Source organism: Aquarana catesbeiana, linkage group LG05, assembly GCF_042186555.1.
Source record: "Aquarana catesbeiana isolate 2022-GZ linkage group LG05, ASM4218655v1, whole genome shotgun sequence".
NCBI classification, from domain to species: domain Eukaryota; kingdom Metazoa; phylum Chordata; class Amphibia; order Anura; family Ranidae; genus Aquarana; species Aquarana catesbeiana.
The window spans coordinates 410,630,580-410,643,491 of NC_133328.1; the positions used below are offsets into that span (position 1 = coordinate 410,630,580).

Below are 12,912 nucleotides of genomic sequence, written 5' to 3' on the forward strand. Positions count from 1 at the left end.
AAACCTGTCAAAGTTTTCTTTATTCTATCCTGTAGGTATTTTTTTTATGAACAAGTATACTTTTTTTTTGTATGAAATAAATTTCAAATATTTAATTTTTTATCTTAATCCCCATTCCATGTGTACTTCTGACAGCCATCCTACAACCTTTAAATGTTGTCTCTTTCCCAATAATAATAATAATGCAGTCCTTGCTATTCAGACTCAAAAGTCTTGATTGCCCAAGTGGATAGGCGTTTTCTAAGGCTCGCTACCTATTAAACCCATTCTGACCTATATAAAATATGTTAGTGTAAATAAGTAAACTGCAGGTTGCTTGTTTTTATCGATTTTAGAGACCCATAGACCTTGGGGGACAATTGGACATCTAGGCCCAAATCAGCATTCAAGGGATGATTTTTTTGTGTAGCTTTGCGTGAAAAAATGCACAAATTGCAGCAGCTTGCATATTTATGCCAGAACACCAGGTAGTGCAGCCAAATTCTTCCAGCTATCCTGTGGGGAACAATAGACATGGAACGAGGTTTTCTAACCTGCTTGAGTAATTGTTTTCCCTGAGACTTGTCAGTAAGGCGAATCAGTTGCTAATCATGAACATAAGACCGTCAAACAGCCCAAGAGACAATCTTATGTCTATAGCCGATTTTAAAGCTGAAGTTTAGCTAAAAAGAAAACTTTTTTTCTCTACAGCTTTATGCTGGCCATATACTATACGAAAAACCGACCAAACCCATTTTTGAAAAACGAACATTTGGCCGTGAGCGCAAACGATAGTGCCATCATGTAATGACCGATAAATCGTTCAGTGGACATAAATGAATGCATTTTTTGTTTGTTTTTTTTTTACATATACCTAGTGCAAATAGTTCGGACGGGAAACACATTAACCTTTCAATTTATCATTCGTTTAGCAGAAAATTTCCAAACTTGTCCTTCAATTTTTTGGCTCAAAAATGTCCCAACGATTATCGATTTTGTGCCCATTAACTGGCCGAAAAACGAACAAACTGTCTAAATGACCAAATTTCGGCCGATTTTTCGTATAGTGTATGGCCAGCATTAGCTACAATACTTACCTTAAGGGAGAAGTACAGCCAAAGCTTGCTTGGCTGTACTTCTCCTGTTGATCACAAGAGTGCAGTTCATTCTGCACTCCTGTGACCTGTTTTCAGCAGACAGTAGGCTAAAGCCCATTGTTGGCTGATGTCACCAGGCCAGTCCAGGCTCGACAAGGATCGCCACCATATGTTAGGGATCCGCCCACACGCCTGGGCTGGCACCTGGCTCAGCCTATCAGCGAGCCACTGAGAGCCTGAGCCAGCCGCTCCTGCCCCCTTCAGTGAGCACTGGGGTGCAAAGCCGATAGCTGATGACTGACAGTCACCAGCTTTCTGCTCAGGGAGCTCTAAGAACTAAGCGATCGGCGGTGTTTGATCGCTCGGTTATCAGAGTTAGAGCTGGCGGGTGACAGATGCAGCATCAGACCAATGCTGCATCCACTTTGACAAGTATGAATCTGAAAAAACCAAGACCCCATACTTCTCTTTTAAAGTACCTTTTGCCTTGTAAAACAACCCATTCTGTTTAAAACAGAAATACAAGGCAAAACATTTGTGTATACATGTATATAAAAATATATAAAATAAGCTTTTTTTTTTTTCCAAGAAATCACATGACCTATGTTCTCAGCTGCATAAGGGGCTTAAAAGGGGTTGTAAAAGTTTGTTTTTTTAAAAAAAATAAAAACAAACATGTTATACTTACCTGCTCTATGCAAGGGTTTTGCACAGAGCAGCCCCAATCAGAAGGAGAGCTTCATTGGGTGCCCCCACGGAAAGCTGCTTTCCCTGGGTGCACCCGTGCGGGCTCCCGAGTCCACCTGCTGCGTCCATTGACACAGGCAACAGGACTCGGCCCCGCCCCCCAGCTCCCTTGTCACTGGATTTGACAGCTGCAGGAGCCAATGGCTCCTGCTGCTATCATTCTGTCCAATTAGGAGAGAGACAGCAGTTACAGGGCTCAGTTAAGAAAAAGGGGGGGGGGGCTGTCTGTGGGGGAGGGGGGGGGTATAGCTGCAGCACAGAAGGTTTTCCACTTTATAGCATAGAATGCATTAAGGTGAAAAACCTTGAGACGTTACAATTTAACCACCTCAGTACTGGGCACTTCCACCCCCTCCTGCCCAGGCCAATTTTCAACTTTCAGCGCTGAAACACTTTGAATGACAATTGCATGGTCATACTACGCTGCAACCAAATTTTTTTTTATAATTTTCTTCAAACAAATAGAGCTTTCTTTTAGTGGTATTTAATCACTTCTGGGTTTATTTTATGTTATTTTTTTTAGCAAAAAATAAGAAGAAAAAAAAAAAAAAAGATTTTTTGGTTTTAGCCAGAAAATGTTGTAAATAAGTAATAAGAGTTTGCAATGAGGTGGGTCAACAGAGGCAGAGAAACAGCAGTACACTGATCTTCCAAGTGAAGAGGCAGGCTGTGTTCTAAAGTCTGTCACTGATCACTCTCCCGATGTATTCAGTGAAAGAACGTTTCTCAATGGAGGAGAGGAAAGGAGGGGTGAAGGTGTCCCTGTCAGATATTCTGTACTGGAGCTGAGCCCAGAGACCTGCAGCTCCTAACCCCCACAGCACCAGAAGTTCATCTGCAGGAAGGGGACAGGGCAGCCCTGCAGTGAAGTTTTCTAAAGAATATAACAGCCTCCATATGGTGGGATATACTTAATTACAGTAAATAATTAAACCAAAGCTGTAGAGAAAACGAAACATCAGTTTGAAGTGGATATATGCCGCTACCACTTACACAATTACCATTTCACTAAACATATAATCAAAAAACAAAATACAATACTATCAAAAATTTATTTTTCTAATTTTAGTAACATTGTTTAACTATTATGACACAATTTATGCATGCATTTTAGATATTAACATTGGTGGGCTAATTGAAGGCTGTAAAAACAACATATTAGGGGATGAAAAAAAAAGGTAGCCAGATGGTATCCAAAGTAAAATTATGACAAGGTTACATACAGGTAAAAGGCTTTAGTGTAGGAGTCTCCAAACTTTCTACACAAAGGGCCAGTTTATTGTCCTTTAGACTTTAGGGGGGGCCGATCTGTGGCCAGCAGGAACAGAAATTTTTTCCGGAATCAGTGAGAGTAAACTGTGCCCCATCTTTGGTATTAGGGGAGGAATAGTGCCCCTTTGTTGGTGTCAGTGGGCAGAATAGTGTCTCATATCAGTGGGATGAATAGTGCCCCAAGGGCTGGATAAAGACAAGCAATGGGCCGCATCTGGTCCGTGGACCGCAATTTGCAGACCCCTGCTTTAGTGCGACACAGAATATTTCCCCATACCTAGCCACAAGTTACATTTTAAAGAAAAGGGAAGGATTTGTTTCATCACAATTTTTAAAGAAGTCAGTGTTGCAAGTAAGCATTTTCTTTTTAAAGTCCTGTCCGCTATGATAATATTTCCCACAGCTGTTACACATTTGGAAAGACACTTATCATAAATATGGGTTCATAGGACATTGTAAACCATAAAGTTAAAAGCCTACACAGTGACAGCCGACGTATTTCTCTAATGACAAGTGTATTTTAAAAGACAAAACGTTAAATAAATACATTAAACAAAACAGTCATCAATCTGTGAGTGCTCTCTATAATGACAGGACCCATCTATAGGAGAGCTGCTATTGTACACAATGATGACCCTCCAAAGATCAAAGTTATGAATGAGAACATAAAAAGAACACGTTCTCCCCATGACTGAAAGTCAGGCTCACATGAATGTGCTTCTCTTTATGAGTCAGTCTGCCAAGGAGGCACAATTCCTCCCGCAACATGAGTGTAAGTTTGGAGTTGGGGAATACCTTTCTCAATTCAGAGATTCTTAAAGAAGTACATTACATTCAAGACACTATACACATTAGGTAAATGAATATTAGTAAAAACAGAACATCTTACATTCAGGGCCTTTTTTCAGCCATAACATGACAATACAGAGTTCCGCCACCTCCGGCAGCGGCCCTGTGAGCACCACTATTTACTGTCAATAGTAAACACAGAAGCCCAGCTTCTGTATTGCAAGTGACAGTTAACCTTTCCCAGTAGCTCCCAAAAAAACCTCCATACCCTGTACTCAAAGTGTGGACAAGAGAGGGATAGCTGCCAGGACACAGTGTGTTTATGGGCTGCAGGGAGTAGGCATCCAATGCTGAGCCACAGTCTCGTGTCCGGATGCTGATGCCCCCCGCTGGATGATGTTGCTGCTTCTGCTAGCCAATGGGGAGAGGTGGAGCCGCAACGGAGTGTGCACTGTGTGGGAAAATAAGACGAGGCAGCTACTGAGAGTCAGGTAAACAGATGGGAGAAGAGTGATGCACCCCTGAACCCTGTATTCCATATATAATGTACTCCTGAACCCTGCATTCTTTGCATAGCATACACCTGAACCCTGCACTTATTCTCTGAGAAAAAAAAGCACATGTTACATATACACCAGGTTGCTTAAACTATATAAACAGGTTGTGTAGTTGGTTTATTCATGGCCTGTGCAGCCACCCCCTACTGCTATAAATCAGTCAATGGCAAGAATCAGATTGCATTCAACAGAATAAACATGATCCCACATTAAACAAAGTAGCTTACCTTGTCCAGATCATACAGGACTCCCTGTATTGAACAAACAAGAAAAGAAGATGATTAATTGGGGGTCAGTTTAAAGATAATTACACCAGCATGTGGAAGGATTTTTTTTGCAGGTGGTATTAACTGGAAAACTGGTAAATTGTTTTATTCACTGTAATTGCAAGAAATTGGAACAGCTATTGTGTTTCCTATGCAAACATCCCCACAGTGTGAGGTCTCCTCCCGATAGCACCAGGAAGTACTTGGATTTTGGCAACTTACCAGCCTTGAATTTCTCTTCATGTCTTTGAGCTGGGTAGTCAGCTTGTCTAGCTCAGTTTGATGAACTTCCAGGTACTCGCTACCAAGAGAAATTAAACACCAAATAGGATTGAGTGAAAGTGAAAACAAAGAATATATAAACACATAACTTATTAAGACCTATTAATGCAATACCAATTTTGAGGCAATTAAAAGCAACAAGAGCATTCCTTCCCCTGCTGAGCATTCTATTCTATAATTAAATCATCGTCCATTTTTATCGACAGTCATATAATAGCCATTGATGAATCTCAGTAATACAAAAATAGTATGGTTTACCATTAGGACCCTACACACTAATGCATTACCTGATATACATAGGCCAGGAGACCAGTCAAAGCATCATTAGTGATAAATAAGTAGTATAACGTAAATAAGAGTGCAACAAGTATGTTGCCAACTGTTGGATGGCTTCCAGCAAGGGGAAAAATCTTTGCAAACAGTTACCAGAATAATCATTTTACTGCACATGCAACATAAAGGAAAGCTGTTCCAATTTAAAAGAAAAAGTCTTGGTGGGTTGGTTGAATGACAGAAAAGACACTCGTCAAGGGATCTCTCATCTCTTGTCAAATCTAATGAGACATCTGATTTTGTGCAGCCAGTCCACCCAAGTCAGAAGTTTTAGAGCCTCAATGAGTATTCCTCAACTTTACTTAACTCATCATTGTCATGTTTGTTATTCTGCTCAAAATTATGCACAAAAACTGTGGGATGGGACTGCAACTGGGGTGTCAGACTTTGCCATCTGCAGATTACTATATTTGAAATAATTTTCTGCTTTTTTGGAAACTACATTTTTTGGGGTCTGGAAGCTCGACCCTCATCCTAAGTACTTTTTCTTCAATTGTTAGCTATGTAATCTACTGTTTATATTGTGCCCAGTCTATAATAGGTTGATAACCAGAAATGTATTAGATTTCACTTGTGAATATACTTACTCAAGACCATTTTTTAAGGCTCCATATATTTCTTCTACTCTCTCTGGTTGTGGTTCTTTAGAATTACTGCCATTTTTATGGCCCATGTTGTGCATTTTCTTCTGTTTAGCTTGAGGTTTTTTGGGGGCTGAAGCGTTCCCAAGGAAAGAGTTGCACCTACATAAATAGAAAAAAATGTTTAAAATCTTAAAAGATTAAAATGAATCTCCATTTCTGACAAAGAAAACAGATACTGAATTTCTACATATCGTTACCAAGCAACATCAAGAAAGAATTGAATACTACCAAAAACAGCCAATGAGTTTAAAGGAGAAGTATGATCAAAGTTATTTTGGCTATACTTCTCGTTGGCTATACAAAACTGCAGCGTTTGTCCTCATGACATGTCACAGGAAGCACCCTCATGGCCAACAGAGGACAGAATAAGAAATAGACTTGGGAAACGTAACATTAATAAATCAGAGACCAGATGGCTTGCACCCGAGGGTACTTGGGGAACTCAGTCAAGTAATTGCCAAACCATTGTTCCTAATTTTTACTAACAGTCTACTTACTGGAATGGTACCAGCTGATTGGAGAAAAGCCAATGTAGCACCAATATTTAAAAAAAGGCCAAAATACATCCCTGGGAATTACAGACCAGTTAGCCTAACATCAATAGTATGCAAGCTCTTGGAGGGGATGATAAGCACTATGTACAAGATTTTAGTAATTAAAACAGTATCATTAGCAGTAATCAGCATGGATTCATGAAGAATCGTTCTTGCCAAACCAATCCATTAACCTTCTATAAGGAGGTGAGCTGCCATCTAGATAAAGGAAGGCCCGTAGATGTGGCGTATCTGGATTTTGCAAAAGCATTTGACACAGTTCCCCATAAACATTTACTGTACAAAGTAAGGTCCATTGGCATGGACCATAGTGTGAATACATGGATTGAAAACTGGCTACAAGGGCGAGTTCAGAGGGTGGTAATAAATGGGGAACACTTGGAATGGTCAGGGGTGGGAAGTGGGGTCCCCCAGGGTTCTGTGCTGGGACCAATCCCGTTTATTTTTTTCATAAACGACCTGGAGGATGGGGTAAACAGTTCAATCTCTGTATTTGCGGACGACACTAAGCTAAGCAGGGCAATAACTTCTCCGCATAATGTGGAAACCTTGCAAGAAGATCAGAACAAATGAATGGGGTGAGTAACTACATGGCAAATAAGGTTTAATGTAGAAAAAGGTAAAATAATGCATTTGGGTGGCAAAAATATGAATGCAATCTACTCACTAGGGGGTGAACCTCTGGGGTAATCTAGGATGGAAAAGGACTTGGGAGTCCTAGTAGATGATAGGCTCAGCAATGCCATGCAATGCCAAGCTGCTGCTAACAAAGCAAACAGAATATTGGCATGCATTAAAAAAGGGGATTAAATCCAGAGATAAAGCATTAATTCTGCCACTCTACAAGACTTTGGTCCGGCGTCACCTGGAGTATGCTGTCCAGTTCTGGGCACCAGTCCTCAGGAAGGATGTACTAGAAATGAAGCAAGTACAAAGAAGTGCAACAAAGCTAATAAAGGGTCTGGAGGATATTAGTTATGATGAAGGGTTGCGAGCACTGAACTTATTCTCTGGAGAAGAGAAGCTTGAGAGGGGACATGATTTCAATTTACAAATACCATACTGGAGAGCCCACATTAGGGATAAAACTTTTTTGCGGAAGGGAGTTTAATAAGACACTCACTAAAATTAGAAAAAAAGAAGTTTAACCTTAAACTGCGTAGGAGGGTTCTTTACTGTAAGAGCGGCAAAGATGTGGAATTCCCTTCCACAGGTGGTGGTTTCAGCAGGGAGCATCGATAGGTTTACAAAATTATTAGATAAGCACCTGAACGTCCACAATATACAGGGATATACAATGTAATACTGACATATAATCACACACAAAGGTTGGACTTGATGGGCTTGTGTCTTTTTTTAACCTCTCCCACTATGCAACTATGTAACTTCTCCTGTAGGTCACAGGAATGCAGTTCGTTCTACACTCCTTTGACCAGTTTTCAGTTGACAGCAGGCTAAGGCTCGGTTCACACTACCGCGACTTGGGATCCGACTTGTAAGCCCTCAAGTCGCCCCAAGTCGCCCCAGAAAGAGATTCACATTACAGTGCATGGGAGCGTCTTAATAGACACTACTGAAGTCGCTCCGACTTCAGAGCGTACTCCCTGTACTACTTGGATCCGACTTTGATCCGACTTCAGCCTATTGACTATCATTGAAGTCGGATCGCCGTCTCGCATGATCCGACTTCGGCATGCGACTTGTGCTCAAATGATCTTGAGGGGAACTCCGCGCCAAATTTTAAATAAAAATCAGGCATGGGTTCCCCCTCCAGGGGCATACCAGGCCCTTGGGTCTGGTATGGACCTTGAGGAGAACCCCCTACGCCGAAAAAACGGCGTGGGGGGTCCCCCCCAATCCATACCAGACCCTTATCCGAGCACGCAGCCCGGCCGGACAGGAATGGGGGTGGGGACGAGCGAGCGCCCCCCCCCCTCCTCCTGAACCGTACCAGGCCGCATGCCCTCAACATGGGGGGTTTGGTGCCTTGGGGGAGGGGGGCGCGCCTTGTCCCCATGTTGATGAGGACAAGGGCCTCTTCCCGACAACCCTGGCCGTTGGTTGTCGGGGTCTGCGGGCGGGGGGCTTAGCGGAATCTGGGAGCCCCCTTTAATAAGGGGGCCCCCAGATCCCGGCCCCCCACCCTATGTGAATAGGTATGGGGTACATGGTACCCCTACCCATTCACCTAGGGAAAAAAGCGTCAATAAAAAACACAGTACACAGGTATTTAAAATAATTTATTAGGCAGCTCCGGGATCTTCTTCCGACTCCGGGGGTCTCTCCGGCGTCTTCTCCCGGTGTCCGCATCTTCTGCCGGCTCCACCGCTATCTTCTGGCGCTCTTTTGCCAGCGGTGGTCCGGACCTCTGGATCATCTTCTTCCCTCTTCTCTTCCAGAGATGTTGACACGACGCTCTCCCCAGCCAGAATGGTTTCTGTGCGCTCTGCAAGGGACTTATATAGGCGGTGACCCCGCCCCCTTATGCCGTCACAGTCCCTGGGCATGCTGGGTCTGTGACGTTTTAGGAGGCGTGGTCACCGGGTGATGACCACGCCCCCTTATGACGGCACAGCCCCAGCATGCCCTGGGACAGTGACCTCATAAGGGGGCGGGGTCACCGCCTATATAAGTCCGTTGCGGAGCGTTCAGAGACCATTCCAGCTGGAGAGAGCGTCGTGTCAACATCTCTGGAAGAAAAGAAGAAGGCAGAAGTCCGGACCACCGCTAGCAATTGAGCTGCAGAAGATAGCGGAGGAGCCGGTAGAAGATGCGGACACCGGGAGGAGACGGCGGAGAGACCCCCGAAGTCGGAAGAGTACCCCTGAAGTCGGAAGAAGATCCCGGAGCTGCCTAATAAATTATTTTAAAAAACCTGTGTACTGTTTGTTTTATTGACGCTTTTTTTCCCCTAGGTGAATGGGTAGGGGTACCATGTACCCCATACTCATTCACATAGGGTGGGGGGCCGGGATCTGGGGGCCCCCTTATTAAAGGGGGCTCCCAGATTCCGATAAGCCCCCCGCCCGCAGACCCCGACAACCAACGGCCAGGGTTGTCGGGAAGAGGCCCTTGTCCTCATCAACATGGGGACAAGGTGCTTTGGGGTGGGGGGGCCGCAGCGTGCCCCCCTCCCCCAAGGCACCAACCCCCCCCATGTTGAGGGCATGCGGCCTGGTACGGTTCAGGAGGGGGGGGGGCGCTCGCTCGTCCCCACCCCCATTCCTGTCCGGCCGGGCTGCGTGCTCGGATAAGGGTCTGGTATGGATTGGGGGGACCCCCCACGCCGTCCTTTCGGCGTAGGGGGGTTCCCCTCAAGATCCATACCGGACCCAAGGGCCTGGTATGCCCCTGGGGGGGGAACCCATGCCGGATTTTTATTTAAAAATTGGCGCGGAGTTCCCCCTAAAGATTCATACCAAACACAGTGGCGGGGATCCAAGTCGGATCCCCGTTCATTGAAAGTCGGATCCACAAGTCGTGTTGAAGTCGGGTTAAAGTCGCGTTGCAAAGTTGCGTTGAAGTCGTGTTGCCCCTGTGTGAATCGAGCCTAAAGCCTGCTGTGGGCTGACGTCACTCAACTGGTCTATGCTTGGGAAAGATCCTGATTTTACAATCGGGATCCACCCAGATGCCTGGATTGGTAGCTGGCTTAGCCTCTCAGTGAGCCTCAGAGCCAAAGCCAGCCAATCCCACAGCCCGGCTCTGGAAGGGCAGAACAGAGAGCCAGTCACGTGTCTGGATGGTGTCCTGTACCTATGATTGGCCAGTAAAAGCATGAAAACTGATTGATTCTAAACACAGATCAGCTTCTGTGCTTTGTGCATTTAGTTTAGAACAAGGAAGAAAGGAGACTGGCAGGATCAACTAGGTACTTCACATAAAAGAAGTACAGTGGATATAAAAAAAAGTCTACATATCCCTGTTAAAGTGTCAGGTTTCTGTGATGTAAAAAAAAAAAAATGAAAAAAAAAAGATAAATAATTTCAGAACTTTTTCCAGCTTTAATGCGACCTATAAACTGTACAACTCAATTGAACAACAAACCGAAATTTTAAGTGGAGGTAGGTAAATATAAAAAAATTAAATAATATGGTGGCATAAGTGTGCACACTTATGTGTGCACACCCCTCCTCTGAGAAAAGTTATTTCTACACAGCCTATAACTGTGTAAATGGGAGGGGATTTGATCAGTTACAAGATCCTCCTTTCTATTGACAGATCATGGTATAGGCAGTGTAATCAATGAAAGAACTTTTCTCAGTGGAAGAGAAGGAAGGAGGGGACGTGTCCCTGTTGGCCCATCTGTCCTGCTCTTCTGCCTGAAGGCCCAAAGCGGTTAACTATTGCAGTGACAGAAGTTCAAAGGCAGGAAGAGAACCGGCATACCTGCAGTGAAGATTTCTAAAGGATGCACAATGTGGGACATACTTCATTGCAATTAAGTAATGTGACTAAAACTGTAGGGAATTTTTTCATCTTTAACAACATCATTGAATTAACAGTTGAAATGTAAAAGTTGCTCTGATTTACAAAGGTTATAAAAGGAGTGAGAGCTGAAATGCTTAAGGACATTAAATAGGAATATTCTTAAGTGGCAATCCAAATACAAAATTGCATACAGTATTGATACAGTATGTCTGGGGGAACAAGAAAGGTGTTCGTCACAGATTTCTATCGCATGCTGTACATCCTATGGCTAGAGTTGGGCTTTAATACAATCTACAAATATGAAAGAGAAAGCATGTGGAAATGTAAAAGTCACATTAAAAATGACATTAAAAGGGAAACTATAGTGTATTTTCAATGACACTTTTTGTTTAAAGTGTTTTACGTTAAAATAATTCTTATGTGACTTTTACATTTTAACAAGCTGCTTGTTTTTTTGTGGTTTTATGTAGAGCTTTGTAGATCAACTACTACAATAAGCCTGTCTAACAGCTGTTGAGATAAGATATCAACCACACAGGGAGTGTATAGATTTCAATGCCTCAGATGACTTATTGTTTGGATCAACATTACGATTTACTTTATAGCACTGCAAAACAGGAAGCAGGACCTGCATGTCATGAGCAAAAGATGGTTGCCTTCATGTACATACACAATTACAAGTCACACATGAACACATTTTTATACGGTTAAAGTAATCTGACTTTTTATTTTATATATAACATTTTTATTTGATTTTTCTACATTGGAATCAAAAAAAGTAATTGAAAACACAATATATTTCCCTTTAAGATAAACACTGCAATAATAAATCAAATATGTGCTTACTGAAAATTTACCTTGCCTCCTCTTTAAAAAGAATTATTACACGGATACAGTTACGGCAGCAATAATATATTTTATAATACTATTGGACACACATAGGGATCTATAAAAAAATGTATGTGACTCGGCTGTCACAAATACTACCGTATTTTGCCTAAAATGTTTATTTGCTATAAGCGCCAGCTCCTTCTAGTGATGTAAATGTGTCCTTATCTTGAAATACTCAATCAGAAAAATACCGTAATATGGCCACTAAATGGAGCCGACGAACATAGGTTCTCTCTGATATTGGGTATGTGTAATTAAAGTGTTACTAAACCCACAAACGTAAAATCAGTCTGTATATGCAGTAAAGCATGCGTAATATACTCACTGTGGAACCCAAGGGGTTAATCCTCTGCATTGTGTAAAAAGGCTGTTTTGAAAAGATCAGTTTTCTCTGATCCTCCCCTTCTTTCACTGTCCCCAATCCCTCTCCTGATAGTACAGAGCCTTGGGGGCACTATGTACATGCTCAGTTTGGTGTGTAATGCCAGGGATTTTTTTTTCTTGGGTGCATGTAATCAGGACAGGGCCAATCAGCACTGTCCAGACAAAGGGTCAGGCGCCCTGCAGCCTCATTGGACAGTCAGAGTAAAATGAAAATGCCTCCTACAAGTTTTAACCAGACACTTATCGAATTCACAAAACTGCTATATACTGCTGATGAGAAAAGGTATTTAGCAGTTTATATTTACTAAAATTATTGCATTTCCATGTTCTGTGTACTGTGGGAGACAAGATATAGTGAATGCAGGGTCCTGGGTTTAGTAACACTTTGTCAGTCTTTGTGATTATCTTCAATTGTTCATTATCTAGAGGCTATCTATATGTATGGGTCTGTTTAAAAAAAAAAAAAAAGAAGTGTTGTGTGAATGTCTCAAGCATTCTCTCAGCTGTCAAGAAAGATCCTGAATTTTGCCTACCTGATACCGGATTGAGGCATTTCAGGAAAATACCAAAATTATAGCCACTAGATCAGTGGTTCTCAACTCCGGTCCTCAGGGCCCACTAACAGGCCAGGTTTGTAAGATAACTGAAATACGTCACAGGTGATATAATTTGCTGCTCAGTGATTG

The 12,912-nt window shown here is 42.7% G+C and overlaps 1 protein-coding gene across 4 annotated transcripts in view; it reads right to left on the reverse strand.

The window, feature by feature from the left end:
- Positions 1-12,912, reverse strand: part of RIPOR2 (RHO family interacting cell polarization regulator 2) — a 233,411-nt gene that overhangs the window by 118,232 nt on the left and 102,267 nt on the right. For all 4 annotated transcript variants that reach the window (XM_073631170.1, XM_073631167.1, XM_073631169.1 and 1 more), the window contains exons 3-5: positions 5,910-6,065; positions 4,930-5,008; positions 4,669-4,692 (exon numbers count right to left, since the gene is read on the reverse strand). In XM_073631170.1, coding sequence (XP_073487271.1) covers positions 4,669-4,692; positions 4,930-5,008; positions 5,910-6,065 — 259 coding nt within the window. The remainder of the gene's footprint in view (positions 1-4,668; positions 4,693-4,929; positions 5,009-5,909; positions 6,066-12,912) is intronic.